Consider the following 16,680-nt stretch of genomic DNA (forward strand, 5'->3'; position numbering starts at 1 on the left):
TCCTCCCTCCGGTCTCTCTGCCACGCCCCCTTCCACCACAAAACGTTTTTATTCCCGTGAAAAACCTACTCTGTCACTTTCCCGCAGGAACCCTCTCTGCTCTTCTTCTTATCATTTCCTCTTCCTATTTCTCTTCCTCATCTCCTTCTCTCTTCTATCTCCAGTTGTCTGCAAACAAGCTGGTTGGGGATTTTGGTAGTAAAGACACGAACAGTAAAGGTACGATTTTATCTCTCTTCTTTGTTTATCTGTCTCTGTTGATTTGTAACATTTGAAGACAGGATTTGTAACATTTGAAGACAATTGATCTTATTACTATATCTGTCTCTGTTTAAGTGTCTCTTTTGGTTTCTTTTTATTAAATTACATCTCATATTTACAATTCACTAAGATAGAACTTGCTAAGCCTGGTGCTAAGCTGAGTCACTTGGTTTTAGTAGTCATCAACTCCTTAGCTCACTTGGTTTTAGAATCTGATAGACTCCCCTGCATTACTAAGGAAATGCAATTCTATCTCTTAGTATGAACAATAGGAAAGTCCAACACAAGGTCAATTCTAAAAGCGATGTGGATTGAGGCACTAAACACACAAAAAAATCTAGATCAGATTCAATTATCTTGAATGTATGGTGCTGAGATAATGCTACCTGTATTAATCGAGAAGGAAAAAGGCACTTGAGGGATGCTTTAGAGAACAACCACCCAATAAACTTGTAAACTTCTTTCCTGCTACTTATCATACTAATCTTAGATTTTTTTTATTTTTTTTCTGAAATATTTCTTCTTAAGTTCAAATTTTGTATTAATATGGCAAAAGTATAGTAAATAATCTGTTAAAATGAAGAACCTAAACATCTAAATTGTTGGTGAACTAGTGCCACTCTTAAGAAAGGAAACAATGCGCTTTAATCATCCATAAGTCATATTCAATGTTCTAAACAGTCCCATGTAACAGTCACAAATGTTTGGCACCATGTGTCTAGTACAAAAGAATAATTCATGTACCAAGAAATTAACGCTAGGTTTGGATGCCAAAAAAAGAAAAAAAGAAAAAATTCAAAAACAAAAAAAATGAATTTGACGAAAGAGATAGACAGATAAATCAATCATTGCATCATCATAATTTTTTTCTGATTATGTGTTTCTTTTCTTGGCATCCAAACATACCCTAAGTGACAAATTATCTACCGATACCAGTTCTTGGGTTTGCACAAGATTACCTACATTTCCCAAAACCAACTAACCCATTGCTTTGCATGCTGATTTTATTCCTCCTTTGGCTGCTATACATAAGAATGCCTTTCCCACACTTCACTTCAAAACACATTGTTTCACAATGGTTAAGCATTGTTTTGAGTATCTCAATCCCATTGCTTTGTGATTGTTTGTCTGTGTTTATTTTTGAATAGGAAATGAGTTGGTCGTCGAGTGATGATTTTTTTGTGAGCTCAAAGTTAGAGGTTTTCGCAGTTGACCTCTTTTTCGATCCAGTAGAATTGACAAGGTGCAAAGCTGTCGTCTATGATCGGCCAAAGGGTGATGATTTCAAGAGGTTCTTGCGGTTTAAGAACTTTCGAGTAAACCGTCAGGGAAAGGCTATTGTGCGTATCCAAAAGCATGACGACGATGGTGAATTCCTTGAAGGTGAGTATGATAACTTCATTCTAGAAATGGTGGTACCATTAGGCCCTTTTGGTTTCCAGAATGTACCGTTATCGAAGCCACAAGCTGTGAACGAATTGCAAAGCCTCCTAGACAATACCAAGGCTGAATTGGTGAAGAAGAATGATGAGCTTAATGAATTGCAAAGCCTCCTGGATGATACCAAGGCAGAGTTGGCAAAGAAAAATTATGCACTTAATGAATTGCAAAACCTCCTGGACAATACCAAGGATGAATTAGCGAAGAAGAATGATGTTCTTAATGAATTAATGAAGCAGAAGATTGATCAGGACTGGAATCCTGAACAGTTCAGCAGACTGAATACCGTTGCGATCACAAGCTTTGTGAAGAGAGTGTTTGTTGACTTTGGTCATGAACCACCAGCAAGTGGAGTTCCAGAATCTATTCTGAAGTTTGTCAAAATGTTACATGATTTGATCCTTCACCAAGAATTTGGTGCCACTTTCTTAGTATCTGCGAATGTGATATTGGCCTCAATTGCAAGTATATTTGACAAATGCACCAGCTTAAGCATTGGCATGGAAACAAATAGTTCGACTGCAGCCCAACTCATAAAGAATCTACTTACCTTAAGAGGCTTTATGGATTCCCACTTCTTTATTGATGGCAGTGTGATAGTCAGGGATTTTTGTCTGATGAACGAGGACAACCTCCCAATAATCTTTTGGATTCTGCAATAGGTGTGGCTGAGCTGAAACAGAAGGAGATAGGTACGAAATCAATCGATAACATCAACGGAAACTCCATATTCTACGGGTATTTCAACATTCCAACGGTAGGGATGTTCAAAGGTGTTTTGACAAGAGTTCATTTCAACTTGCCGGATGAGATCATGGTGAAACTTAGAGTAGGCAAACATAACCTGAATGATAAAAGGTTTTGGTTTGTCTATGCCAACGGGACAGGTATATTTCAAAAGGATCCTTTAAGTCCTCCTGAATCGACGGTAGACAATATGCTAGAAGATGTCAAATTCCCCCTTTCTCGGATCTTAGGTGGCGAGACCGAGTTCTTAGGGTTTTTGCTTAGGATGAATCGAACTTTAGTTAACAAGAAGGGCAGATATCTCAAGTTTGATTTTATTGCAACAATACTACTCTCTATTATGACAAGGATTTTGCATTGGTTGAACCTTTTAAGTTGGTGCAGTTTGATGCGAATGAATGTGCAACCAATATCATAGAACAAAATGTTTCAGGCTCTGGGTCATGGACAGGTAAGAGTGAGAAATATGCTTCCTGGATTGTAAATGAAGCTTTGGGTAACAACTGTGCTTTCACATTGAAGGGTATTGGTTTTATTGAGAAAATAACAAAAGCCTCCGGTACTTTCCGCAATAATGCTCTAGTCAGCGTGTTCTTCGAACATAACCAACACGGGGAGAATTGTTATGTCGATGCTCTAACAACAACTTTCTTTGTTTTAAAAACAGATGAAAAGATGGCTCTGGAATTTATTTGATATGGGGCCTCTATATGGTTTATTTTGTGTTTTATTTTATTTTAGTTTGTTTAAGTTTTGTTAAATTGTGTAAACTCTGAGTCTAGCTTGAATAGACTGATCGCACTATTTGTATTGTCTCTTCCTAGGTGGTATCAATTTGATTATGCTTTAGTGGGTTCTGTCACTTCTGTACACTCTACCCATGAATCCGATCAGACAACTTGGAGGAAAAAGTAACATTTGGTTTATCAAAACCATCTTAACTCGGTTACAAGGTAGACTTCATTTTCACCTTTGGGGATGGAAGTCCTTTTCCAATTGAAGCCTTGGAAACTCATAGAAAGTCTTGAATGAAGAAGAAGTGCAAATTGCATACCTAAATATAATAATAGTAGAGAATACATGTTATAGAATAAAGTGGAAATCAAATAATCAAACCTCAAACAAATAATTTTGGGTGCTAGTTCATTTTGAGCAAGTTGATATCCCCTAAGATAATTTTGTGTTGGACAATCTACATTGTACCTTCTTGTCTCCTAATTTCCATTCATAGGTCGCATATATCTAGTTTGTATCCACTTACTAATCAAGTTGATGAACATCAGCCATCTATTTTGTATGAATAAAAAATTAATATATAGTAGTTAATATTTTGATCTCCTACTGCATACCGGATTTGAGGTGACCACAGGTTGCTTAGGAGGTTCTATTTCAAAGACACCATCATTTAAGCAGCGGGAGCCCCAAGATTTGGTCATGATGATACCATTTTTGGTGGAAGATCGAAAATTCTCTTGAGACAGATCGGATCTCCTGCAAATACACGAGAGACCTCCATAAGGTAGGCTAAAAGAGTAAGAGGACAAGAAGCAAAGAGTTATGCTTTCATATCTTTGTTGAGATTGAAATCAAGCAAAGAACCAAACAATGAAAAAACACACTAGTTAATCTATGAGCACCCTTGCTTCTTTGATCTACAATTAGCTCACAATATATAATTATAGATTGTAATATTTACCAAAAACTATTTCAATATAACCATTTTTTCCATATAATTTTCTTATTCTATTTGTAAGAACTCATAAATATACTATTTTTGTGTTCAACAAATGCAATATCATGTAAAATTTCACCTAAAAACAAGTTCAACCATTCATCTACGGACTACAAGAGGAGATCAAGGAATACCACACAATATTAATATTTTTCCCAATAATATTGTAGATCTTTTATGGGGGGAGAAAACGTTGTGTGGGCCTCTAGAGCTTGCATACGGGTGCCAGCCAATGAAAGCATTCACGTAAGCATCAATCTGGGTGAAATTTTTGCTTTTCCATGGGTTGAGGGACATGGCAGAACTATGTCTAGGCGCAAGAGCCACCGGGTTAGCCACGCGACCAGGTAGTATTATTATCCTATCTTTTATTTAACTTTTCATTAAAAGTAAATTTATCCACTAAAAGCGTTACTTTACTTCCCTTTTTTTTTCTTTTTTTTTTTTTGGGGTGCATACTTTACTTTACTTACTTGCAAAGGTTTCATTTCCCGCAAGAACCTAGAAGCAGCACAAAATCCTCCTCCGATCGCTTCAAACCCTCTTCACCAAAAAAAAAAAAAAAAGATCGCTTCAAACCGTCTGTCCTTCCTCCGGTAATATCTCTCCACTCCTACACTTACCGCAGGAACCCTCTCTGCCTCTTATTCTTATCATTTGCTCTTCCTCTTCTCCTGCTCTTCTCTCTGTAGTTGCCTGCAAACAAGTTGGTTGGGGATTTTGGTTTCAAACGCAGGAACAGTAAAGACACGAACAGTAAAGGTATTATTCCATCTCTCTTCTTTGTTTATCTGTCTCTGTGGATGAGAGGCTCTGTTGATTCTGTTGGTTTATGTAAAATAGGAAGACATTGATCTTATAACTATACCTGTCTCTGTTTAAGTGGCTCTGTTGGTTTATTTTTAAATTACATATCGTATTTACAATTCACTAAGATAGCACTTGCTAAGCCTGGAGCTAAGCTGAGTCACTTGGTTTTAGTAGTCTTCTACTCCTCAGCTCATTGACTGGATTGATCAACCAGAATAGGTCAAGAGTCTCACTTTGATTTCGAAAGCAGAAAACTAGAATAACACAATAATATTCTGAAAGATAAAAGAAGGGTATGGTTATCATGATTGGTTAGTTCATTACCTTGAGCTGTCCTAGTATTGAAGAGACATTTACTATTCTTGCTGAATTAGACAGCTGAAGGAGGGGAAGCAGCACAAGTTTGTACTGCTTGTGGACTTTATGAGCAGATCACGTTTTCACCTTCAATCACAAGTCTCATTGTAGAGAGAAGAACTTTCAAGTGATCTTTCTACTACATTAGTCGATAGCAAGAAAAAGTAGCAAGGTATAGACAGACCTCCTCCTGTTCCTCATACCCTTTTTGTTTTTTTGTCTCTGAGTGAGGGAATTGAAGAAGGATCCAGCTTTCCCCTTTAGGGAGAAATATCTTTTAAGTGCCTACTCTAGTATCACTTGCATGTTATGGCTTCATCTGCATAAGATGAAGTGAAGGAAGGTTTAGTAATATTCCGGTTTCTGTTGCTCACCTATACTTGTATTCTAAACTATCAGAAAATTTCTGATGGATTGGTGCCACAGTATGGTACCCAAGGTTCAAAATCCAGGTATCGGACTTGGGATCAGTCATGGCCGAAACCTTTCCGGATTGGTCCAAATCGTCAGGATCGGTCAACCCCCCCCCCCCCCAAAATCGTTTTTTTATGGATTGGGCCATGTATTGGCTAGAGTTGGTGGGTGTTGTGATCTCGGGATCGGATCGGCCGATATTATCTGGATCAGATCGGTCAAAATCGGTTGGTATCGGTCAGAATCGGTCGGTATCAGTCAAGTTAATATAAAAAACTGAAAAAAAAAAAAACTTTACATAAGGTTAAATCCCATGGGTAAGTCATATTCAATGTTCTAAACAATCCCATGTAACAGTCACAAATGTTTGGCACCATGTGCCTATTACAAAAGAATAATTCATGTGCCAAGAAATTAAGGCTATGTTTGGATGCCAATAAAAGAAAGAAAATATTCCAAAAAAAAAAATGAATTTGAGGAAAGAGAAACAGATAAATTAATCATTGCATCATCATATTTTTTGTTTGATTGTGTTTTTTCTTTCTTTTCTTGGCATCCAAACATAATATGTGACAAATTATCTACCGATAGCAGTTCTTGGGTTTGCACAAGAATACGTACATTTACCAAAACCAACTGACCTATTGTTTTTGCATGGTGGTTTTATTCCTCCTTTGGCTGCTATATATAAGAATGCCTTCCCCACACTTCACTTCGAAGCGCATTGTTTCACAGTGTTTAAGCATTGTTTTGAGTATCTCAATCCCATTGTTTTGTGATTGTTTGTTTGTGTTTACTTTTTAATAGGAAATGAGTTGGTCGTCAAGTGATGATTTTTTTGTGAACTCAAAGTTAGAGGTCTTCGCGGTTGACCTCGTTTCCGAACCATTAGAATTGACAAGGTGCAAAGCTGTCGTCTATGATGGGCCAAAGGGTGATGATTTCAAGAGATTCTTGCGGTTTAAGAATTTTCGAGCAAACCGTCAGGGAAAGGTTATTGTACGTGTCCAAAAGCGTGATGAGGATGGTGAATTCCTTGAAGGTAAGTATGATACCTTCGTTATAGAAACGGTGGTACCATTGGGCCCTTTTGGTTTCCAGAATGTACCGTTATCGAAGCCACAAGCTGTGAACGAATTGCAAAGCCTCCTAGACAATACCAAGGCTGAATTGACGAAGAAGAATGATGAGCTTTATGAATTGCAAAGCCTCCTGGACAATACCAAGGCAGAGTTGGCAAAGAAAAATTATGCACTTAATGAATTGCAAAGCCTTCTGCACAATACCAAGGATGAATTAGCGAAGAAGAATGATGCTCTTAATGAATTAATGAAGCAGAAGATTGATCAGGACTGGAATCCTGAACAGTTCAGCAGACTGAATACCATTGCGATCACAAACTCAATGAAGAGAGTGTTTGTTGACTTTGGTCTTGAACCACCTGCAAGTGGAGATCCAGAATCTGTGCTGAAGTTTCTTGAGATGTTACATGATCTTATCCTTCAAAAAGAATTTGGTGCCACTTTCTTAGTAGCCGCGAATGAGATATTGGCCTCAATTGCAAGTGTATTTGAGAAACGCACTGGCTTAAGCATTGGCATGGAAACTACGAATACTCCGAGTACTCCAGCCCGTCTCATTAAGAGTCTAAGCACCTTAAGAGGCTTTATGGTGGATTCCCACTTCTTTATTGATGGCAGTGTTATAGTCAGGGATTTTTGTCTAATGAACGAGGACGACCTCCCAGTTATCTTTCGGGATTCTGCAGCAGATGTGGCTGAGCTCAAGCAAAAGGAAATAGGTGCAAAATCCATCGATAACATCGACAGAAACTCCATCTTTTGTGGGTATTTCAACATTCCAACAGTTGGGATGTTCAAGGCTGTTTTGACGAGAGTTCATTTCAACCTGCCGGATGAGATCATGGTGAAACTTCAAGTAGGCAGCAAACACAACCTTATTAATGATAAAAGGTTTTGGTTTGTCAATGCAAATGGGTCAAGTATATTTCAAAAGAATATTGAGACTTTCAGTCCTCCTGAATCGACAACAGATAGGAATCTAGAAGAGATCAAATTCTCCCCTTCTCGAGCCTTGGGTGACAAGACCAACTTCCTTGAGTTTCTCCGTAGGATGAATCGAACTTACGTGAACGTAGCAGGGAAATATCTCAAATTTGAGTTTTCTTCTACCAAATTTTCAAATAAATATTCTCGTCGTGATTCTGTTCACTACATTGATAAGGATCATGTAATTCAAGATCCTTTTAAGTTGGTGCAATATGATGTGAATACATGTGAAGAAGGTATCGTACAACGAAAAGTTGAAATACCTAATGGAGATGGAGGTCTGCCAAAAAAAAATGCTACGGATTGGATTGTAAATGAAGGTCTGCATAACGATTGTGCTTTCACATTCAAAGATTTTTGTTTTATTGGGAAAATAAGGGAAGTCTCCTCTGGTACTTTTCGCAAGAATGTTTTGGTCAGCGTCTTCTTCGAACAAACCGCACACAGGCGGAATTGTTATGTTGATGCTCTAGCAACAACTTTCTTTGTTTTAAATGCAGGGGAACCAGACATATATGACACTGTTGGTAATGTGGCTCCGCACTTTATTCCTTAGCTTCCTTGGGTGTTTTTGGATGTGAGAAGCTTCTTATGTATGATCTTTATTACTTAAGTCTTCATTAATTTTTGCTTTTTTGTTTCAGTTATTTTCCTTTTCTTGTAATCAAGTTTCTAACCCTCAATGCATTTGATAATGGTCAAAAGCACTGATTGTTTCTTGCGTCCAGCTAACTGTTGTAATGAAATAAAAACATATCCTCTTACTTGCTTTTATTTGCCTGAATAGTATTGCATAAATCCAAACTTCCTAATCTTCTACATGAGCTTGTGCCCTCTTTTTAACTGAAAAAGAAACTTGCAAATGAGATTAACTTCTTTTCTTTGAAGAAATACATGAGGTTGACAATAATGCTCTCAAATAATTGCAAAATTGTTATTTGCAAGGGCATTTCACCACCACTTAGTGAGAGAGTAAATACTCCAGCAGGTGATAAGCACAACTTCTGTTGTTTTGATATGGCAATTCCATTGTATTTGGTTGCTTTTTTTTTCCTTTCTTGTTTTCTCTCTTTTAGGGTCCCATGTGGACTATACCATAAAAATATATCCTCTTACTTGTTTTCTCTCTGGTGTTGTGTGAAACTCTTTGCCTGGAAGCAAAGAGTTGTTTTAATTATTGTCTCAACTCTAGACCGTCTTGCCTAGCAAAAAACCTGTGTAATTTTTCATCTTTAGTCACACCTCGCTTTGCTACTGTAAAATGGAACCTTATTGGAGTCCCAAACCTACTACAATGATGATCCTAATTATCAACCCAAAAAATTATGAGCTATTTGGCTGGCTCAGAATGGGATGTCTAATGCAATGTTTTCATGGGCCATTGGTAACAATAATCTGTTAACAAATACTTGGGCAATGTTTTAAAAGACCAGTTCATAGCCAGCCATCATGTTGGGCTCGGTTTAGCCTAGATGAGGCCCATTAGTTACAATGGAAGTGCCATATGTACTTATTACCCTTAACCCCGAATGGTCAGTTCTAGTCTAATAAACATTTAAAGATCACAACTAAGATCTAAAACATACTCTTGTAAATGTGAACAAGTAGTACTTAAGGTAACGCCATAGGATTTAGAGTTCTTGACTCCACAAATGTGAACAATTTTCTTGATTTGTAGAAGGTGCGCAATCATGGAGTCCGATCCCTATTTCATACTGTGCAGATTCATGCATAGTTGCGTTACTCGAGCCCGAGAGTGTGAAGCATACGCCAACTCTAAGGTTTGCCAGACATCAGAGGATGTATCAAGACCAACAACCTGAGAGTGAACACTCTTTGTTAAAGAAGAGAGAATCCAGCTTAATAAGAGCTGATGTCGTCGCTGCCAGGAAACAAAGGCAGGATTGATAACTGGAGATGAGGAAGATGGAAAAACAACATATTCGGGAGGACAAGGAGAACTACCATCGACGAACCCTAACAGACCAGAGCTTTGAAAAAGAGGTGTAATTTGGGAATGCCACACAAGATAGTTCAACGGAGATATCCTGATCGACAAGAAATGATGAATATTGGAGAAAGAAAGCGAGTTTTTAGTGGAAGTAGAGGCCAGATCTGAAGTGGATGAGTCTAACGCCATGATAGAAGAAACGAAAAAACAAAAGGAAAAACAGAGAAAGAAACAAAAACGATGATGAAACCCTAAAGGTAGAGGACCAACTTGCTCTGATACCATGTTAAGGATACAATAAAGTCTTCATGCCCCTTGATTGATGTCTTCGGTTCTTGAATGTATTTATAATAATAGATGGCTACAAGAGAAACAAACAACTCAACTGACTTATACACCAACAGACTTCAGTTATACCAGCTGGCTACAAATATAACCATAAATAAACAAACCAACTGAAGACCGAAGACTTGAACAAACCAAGGTTATATCCATAACAAACTCCACCCAAGTGCCGCCATTGCACCTGTTTCTTATAGTGTTAATCAATTTTTTGACAATCCTTGAAAGTCAATGTTTATAGCTACTTTGCTTAAAGATCTTGGTGTCAAGATTCCTCAACCATCATCAAGAGCCTGCAAGGCTCTCAAGTCTTAAGAGCACTTAAGAACACAACTGCTATGAATAGTGAAGGAAAAATCATGTTACTTAAGGCTCCAATTGTTTTAAAATCATGTTACTTAAGGCTCCAACTATTTTAAAATCATGTTGGGCGTGGTTTATGTTACACCCGTGCCCAAAAACCCGAGTTAATTTGAACTTTGGTTCTAAGACCCGAACCCGAACGCAAACCTGAATCCAATTGTAGGTCAGGAACTCGAAATCATACCTCCAATGCATTGTGGAATATTAACTGGGTGATCGAATGAGAAGAAGGGACCCCAGTTGTGAGATTCCACTTGCCGATAATCAGATGGAACCATTGTGTCAATACGTCACATGCCGACAAAGCAACGGATATCTCCCCCGTGCAATTGCAAGGTTCAACATCAAACGTACCATTCATGGTGAGCAACCCTGACCGGCAAATCCTAATTATATATTGGGTATTCTGGACATATAAATTATGTGGGAGTGTGTTCGTACGCGAAAGCACCAACACTCGGGGTGTCTCGACACAAAAAACAACAAGGACAACACACACTGGTCGACTACTCCATCGACCAGAGTTGCTGTCATAGTAAATCTCAGTCTCGGGAGTGCGGGGCCCGATGTCTCGATTCGGGGATCTCGTCGTCATGTCCCAATTACCTAGTAGGAGTATTTCCCCGACAATTATTGGTACATGGGACCCACTTATTGACCAATATACGCGAAAGTCGGATAAATAAACAGTTTTTAATCAAAGGAGCCCCAACCAAACAAACCCTAGGTCATTTTCTATAAAACCAAAACTAAAGCTAAACCTAAAGCTAAGGCCATTCTACTATTACAATCGTTGGGAAGCAGAGAAAGAAAGGAGAAGGAAAAGAAGAAAAAGAAGAGAAGGAAGAAGAAGAAAGAAGATTGAAGGGAAGGCTTCAGTCTTGATCGATCCATGCTCTAAGGTTAGGATTATCACCTTCTCCACCCTCTGATCATCTCAATTCATTCTCTTATGTTAAACCTTTTCTAAAATCAGAAATTCTTTTCCAATTGCTTAGCTTGGTAGAAGAAATCAAGTTGGAACCCATCTCTTGCATACACTCTCAAGATAAATTCTAATCTTAATCAAACCCCTATCTTCTAACTTCTTCCTCAGCCTATGAATCAAATTAATTTCAGATTTAAGCCATGAACTGTTTCCTCTTTATAATTCCTAATGTAATTTGGTTTAGGAAATCATGAAATTGAACTTAAAACCTTTATGCATGCTTAATCCAACCTTAATTCCCTAGACCTAAACCTGTTTTTAAACCAATTCTAACCATCCTTCAATGTCTATGTTTGAATTGAAGCATTTGATGCAAGTTTTCAGCCTTGCATGACTGAAATCATGTGTTAGAACCCTAACCCCAAGCATGCCCCCAATCCTCATATCAAAACATAAAATTACTCATTTCCCTAAGCCAATTTAAGTTGTGATGACTCAATTCCATAAGTGTGAATCATCCCTGTTGATAATTGATGAAAATCAAGCCAAAACCCTCCCAAAAACCCATGTTTCGACCTTGGTTTTCTTGCTGCAAAATCTCTGGTCAATGACCCGGTCGACTACTTCATCGACCAGAGAATGCGGTCTCAGTAAAAAATTATAACATCTTTACCGTATCACTCTAGCTGATGTTCTAGTCAACTACGTCATTGACCTGAGTTGTTGTCAAACCCATATTGACTCTTAGACCTAATCCAACCTAATCCTAAGGTAACCCTAGTGTGAGATAACCTAGAGGGGGTGAATAGGTTATCACTAGTGAAATATACCCTTTTTAAAATTATCTTCCAATTTGAAGTTTAAAGTAAAGTAAAGAGAAAAAGTGCGCAAATAGAAAGACACAGGAATTATAGTGGTTCGGCTAATCTCAGCCTACATCCACTCCTCTCAACTTTGAGAGAATTTCACTCGTATCTTCCTTTCAATACAATAGGTGGGAAGAACACATTTATAATCTTTTTCACAGGATAAGAGGATCCTAACTCTTTTTCATAGGATAAGAGAATCCTAACTCTTTTTCACAGGATAAGAGAATCCTAATCTTTTTACCGGGATAAGACGATCCCAAGTATTAATCTAAATATAGTCTAGATTAATACACTAATGCTTTCTCAAATCAAAAGCATAAACAATCAAATAAGAAAATGTAAGAATTACCTAGGCAAGGAGTGTGACATGTACTCCTTGCAAGTGATGAATGGTATGTATATGAATGCTCAAGTATTTGACATTCTATATAATATAGCTTGTGATGGAATGCTTGTGAAGGTCTTGAATATTGAAGTATCTCTTGATTGGACTTGTGGGAGATCACTAGACTTCAATGTAGGAGAGTTTTGAATGATAATGCTTGAATAGCTCTTTAGAATGATTTGGAACTCGCACCTAATGATCTTTGTTGACTGGTAGTTGGATGTGCTCAAATGTGTGATTTAGAGCTAAAATGATGCTCTATATATACCAAAAAGATGGAGTGAGTTTCAGTCACAACGGACATAAAATGGCTAGTTTTTAGTTCAACTGATCGACCTCTTTGTGTGTCGGTCGACCAATTCATATAGCTGTTGGAGCTAATTTAGTCCAACCGGGTGATCGTCGATCGACCGATTGTCCGACCGGTTGTCCTTGGCAACCCGTTGGGGAACCAGTTGAAACCAATTGGCTTTTGAAACTAAAGTGGACGGAACATCTACTGTAACCAGTCGACCGGTTGGATCGACCGTTTGGCTTTTTTTAGGCATTTTGCATGCCAGTCTCTATTGGGCTTTGGTCTGGTCTTTTACCAATAAATGCTAAGGGTTTCTAGGGTCTTTTAGACATATCCTAGGAACTCTATATGATGCAAATGCAATTTCATTAAATATCATGCAATACATTGTGCATTCAGGTGTGTGACTAATTTAAAACTTCAATCTTGGACTTCAACTTGATTTCTTCAAGTGATGTTCTTCAATTTTCAAAGGATCTTTTCGAGCTATTCTTTGTTTGAGAGGCTTGACATGTCTTCAAGATCTTTGAACTTCCTTGTACTTTATGTCTTTGATTCTTGGCTTTATCATCAAACTTGTTTGACATAATAATACACAATATCTTGTGCCAACACGTTTGTTATCATCAAAACAATTAAGGAGGGAGGAAAGTGATTCCCTAACACCTAGGACCCCACCTGCACTTGGTCACCTTCTAACTCATGTGTATGGCTTATTAATCATAGGACATAGCTCTTTGGCCATCGAACCTATCAGCAACCAACTCGAGAACCAATCTAGCTACGCGAACCAAAGTATAGAAGGTGAGTGGGTATAGACATTGAATTCTTTTGGGAATGTTTAATCCATTTTAGATTGATGTTAGGAGTCATGCATATGTATGAGACTTGTTCTTATATATTGATGGAAACTGTTCTATTGATTCATTCTTGTTTATGGCATATGGATTATGGAACTATGAATGATTATTGATGTGATGGTTGAATGTGTTGGAATGTGAAACTTTGCCATGATAAAATAGATGCCGTAGTCGGCTTGGGAATGAGTGGTATGGTGAGTAGTAGTATGGGATGTGGGAATACTGTACACCTCGTACTATGTCATTTAGTCTGCATAAGACTAGGAATGTCATTCCCTGGTGCTGGTAATCATAGCTCCCTTTTGTCTGAGGAGTGAGTTGGAAATCTGAGATGGGGTCTTGGCTATGATTAACGGGGTCTACCTACGGGGAGGTATTTTAACACACGGACGGTGTCGGCTCCATGCAACAATTGAGGATACGTCTTGGGGAGGTTGGAAGGAATCGAGAATGTTTCCCGAGTTGTTGTAGTAGCACAAGCATAGAGACTTAGGCATTGTTGTTAGGTGGAATTAAGATTAAAATTGAATCCATGCATCTAGGATTTTGCTTTGTATGTGCATTTTTCTTGTGTATGGTTTATCCTTCACTTGCTGGGCTCAGTGGAGCTCACCCCTCGAGAAAACCCCTTTTTAGATGTTTTGCAGGTAAAGGTGTACTTGTAATGAGGAATGATGTTGATCCAGGAAGCATTATAAATGATGATTTTACGAGATTGGAATCTGTGGGACTTGGTTACCTCTTTTATATGTTATTGTGCTCTTCTGTATTTATCGTAGGGTTAAATTCACTGTAAATATATAATTATACAGTTTAACATTCCGTCTTGTTAGTTTACTTTTGGGGATGTAATTCAAGATGTGGGAAAACAAAACTTTTTTGACTGTAAATAATGTAATAGGAACTTCAACTGCACTCTGATTGATCTTATTTAAATTTTCCTTATTTTAATTATGGGGCTTGTGATGTGTAACTACTGCATCTGGATCCTGGAGGTATTCGAATACTTCGGGTATTCGGGTCAACTGTCGAATCCTCCCAAGGGGTAGGTTCGGGGTGTGACAGTTTAGCCTAGATGTGGCCCATTAATTATAATGAAATTGCCATATGTATCCATTACCCTGAATGATTAGTTCTAATCTAATAAACATTTAAAGACAAAAAGAAGATCTAAAGCATACTCTTGTAAATGTGAATAGTAGTACTTAAGGTGACGCCAGAGGATTTTGAGTTCTTGACTCCATAAAGGTGGACAAATTGCGTGTAGGTTTGGAGCTATCCCAGTTAGTTGGCATTTTCTTTGAAGTAGAGTGCTAGATGGGTACATAGTGCAAAATGTGATATGTATCTCACGTAGAAGAGGTTGAAACCCACTTTTGACGGAGAATGGATCATCTGCACATACCAACAGGTGAACGTACATGTAAGAGCCAATCATATTTTAATTTTGTTTTCATAAATACCCCTTCTCCCCTCGTAAATGGCAAAAATAGGACAAGTGATTGGCTCTCACATGTATGTTCACCTATTGGTACGTACATGCAGAGGAATCGAACTCCTTTTGACGAGCCTTATTCTCTTCTTTTTTCCATTTAGATGGATTCAATTCGAGTGGTTGCCTATGCCACGTACATATATATAACATTATTTTATTATTATATCAGATTTAGTTTTTCTAGTATTTTTGGTGACTTATATTAACCACTGTTAGTAAATTTGCATATTAATTGCCGTATCCGACCGTATAATTCAATAACCCGATTCTTACCATATTTTATGAGGTAGCTTAATTTTGTACGCAACTCTTAAGAATAGACGTATTAATTGTCATATTAATACATATTTATGTGTTTTAATTTAATTAAACAAAATAAAAAACTTAGATCTAAAACCTAAAATCCAAAAACCGATGAGAAAAGCCCCAACACCCGAAGACTCTCGTTCTATTGCACCAATAAAAAGAAGACTCTCCTTCTAGGCTTCTAGCAAACCATCTACTCTCAAGCACTCTAGATCATATCCATCAATTCTAGGTATCTTTAATCTCTCTCTCTCTCTATGCCTGTGTTTGTGTTGATAAGATTTATATAGATCTGCAATTCTTCACAAACTAGGTTTTTTTTTTTTATTTGTGCTAATAACTTTCTCAAAGAGTTCTTTGTGTTTTGCATGTAGTTGTTCTAAATAAAGCCTTGGGTTCTCTCTATATATTTTTGAACAGTTACAAATAGTCTGAGTCCATAAAGATGTGAGTTCAATTTTTTATTTTTTATTTTTTATGGAAGATGTGAGTTCATTTTTTAACTTATATTGTGATAAAACAATGTCTTGGTATGTAATAGTAGGGATGTAAACGGATCGAATTCGGTCGGATAGTGGCATTATCATATTCTTATCCGATTATATTCGGACGGATTTGGATAATTTCCGGATAGTGATTTTTTGAATACAGGTTCTCCTAAATGGATATGAATACGGATCGAATACGATTTTTCGATTATCCGTTGACATATTTACCATTTTTATGATGAGGGTCAAGGTTGAGACTTGAGAGTTTAGTAACTACCCTTTCTTCTACTCTTCTTAGTCTTTTATTCTCTTACGTTTTTTACTTTTGATTTTTAGTGGATATGTAATTCCATGTATCAAATTGCGTAAAACAATATATATAAACCAATAGCAAATCTAGAAAAAGAATCTCATTATCTTAACTTATAAATTTATAAAAATAAGATAACAAAATCCAATAAGGTAACTTAAAAGGATAGACAAACACAGAGTTATATTTCAGATATTTTATTACTGTCGGACTACTAAACGAATCGGATTATAATCGGTCGGATAGGGGGATTATCAT

At 37.4% G+C, this 16,680-nt stretch overlaps 1 protein-coding gene across 1 annotated transcript; it reads left to right on the top strand.

The window, feature by feature from the left end:
• The first annotated feature begins 1,502 nt into the window (after nt 1–1,502).
• Nucleotides 1,503–8,386, top strand: LOC122647504. Its single transcript, XM_043840892.1, has 2 exons — nt 1,503–1,644; nt 6,804–8,386. The coding sequence occupies exon 2, from the start codon at nt 7,091–7,093 to the stop codon at nt 8,384–8,386; it is 1,296 nt and encodes a 431-aa protein (XP_043696827.1). The 5' UTR covers nt 1,503–1,644; nt 6,804–7,090.
• Nucleotides 8,387–16,680: the final 8,294 nt, after the last annotated feature.

The sequence above is a fragment of the Telopea speciosissima genome, unplaced genomic scaffold, assembly GCF_018873765.1.
Source record: "Telopea speciosissima isolate NSW1024214 ecotype Mountain lineage unplaced genomic scaffold, Tspe_v1 Tspe_v1.0068, whole genome shotgun sequence".
Taxonomy (NCBI): domain Eukaryota; kingdom Viridiplantae; phylum Streptophyta; class Magnoliopsida; order Proteales; family Proteaceae; genus Telopea; species Telopea speciosissima.

Coding starts and splice junctions, on each gene's coding strand:
- LOC122647504 (XM_043840892.1), top strand. CDS start 7,091: ATGAAGCAGAAGATTGATCAGGACTGGAATCCTGAACAGTTCAGCAGA.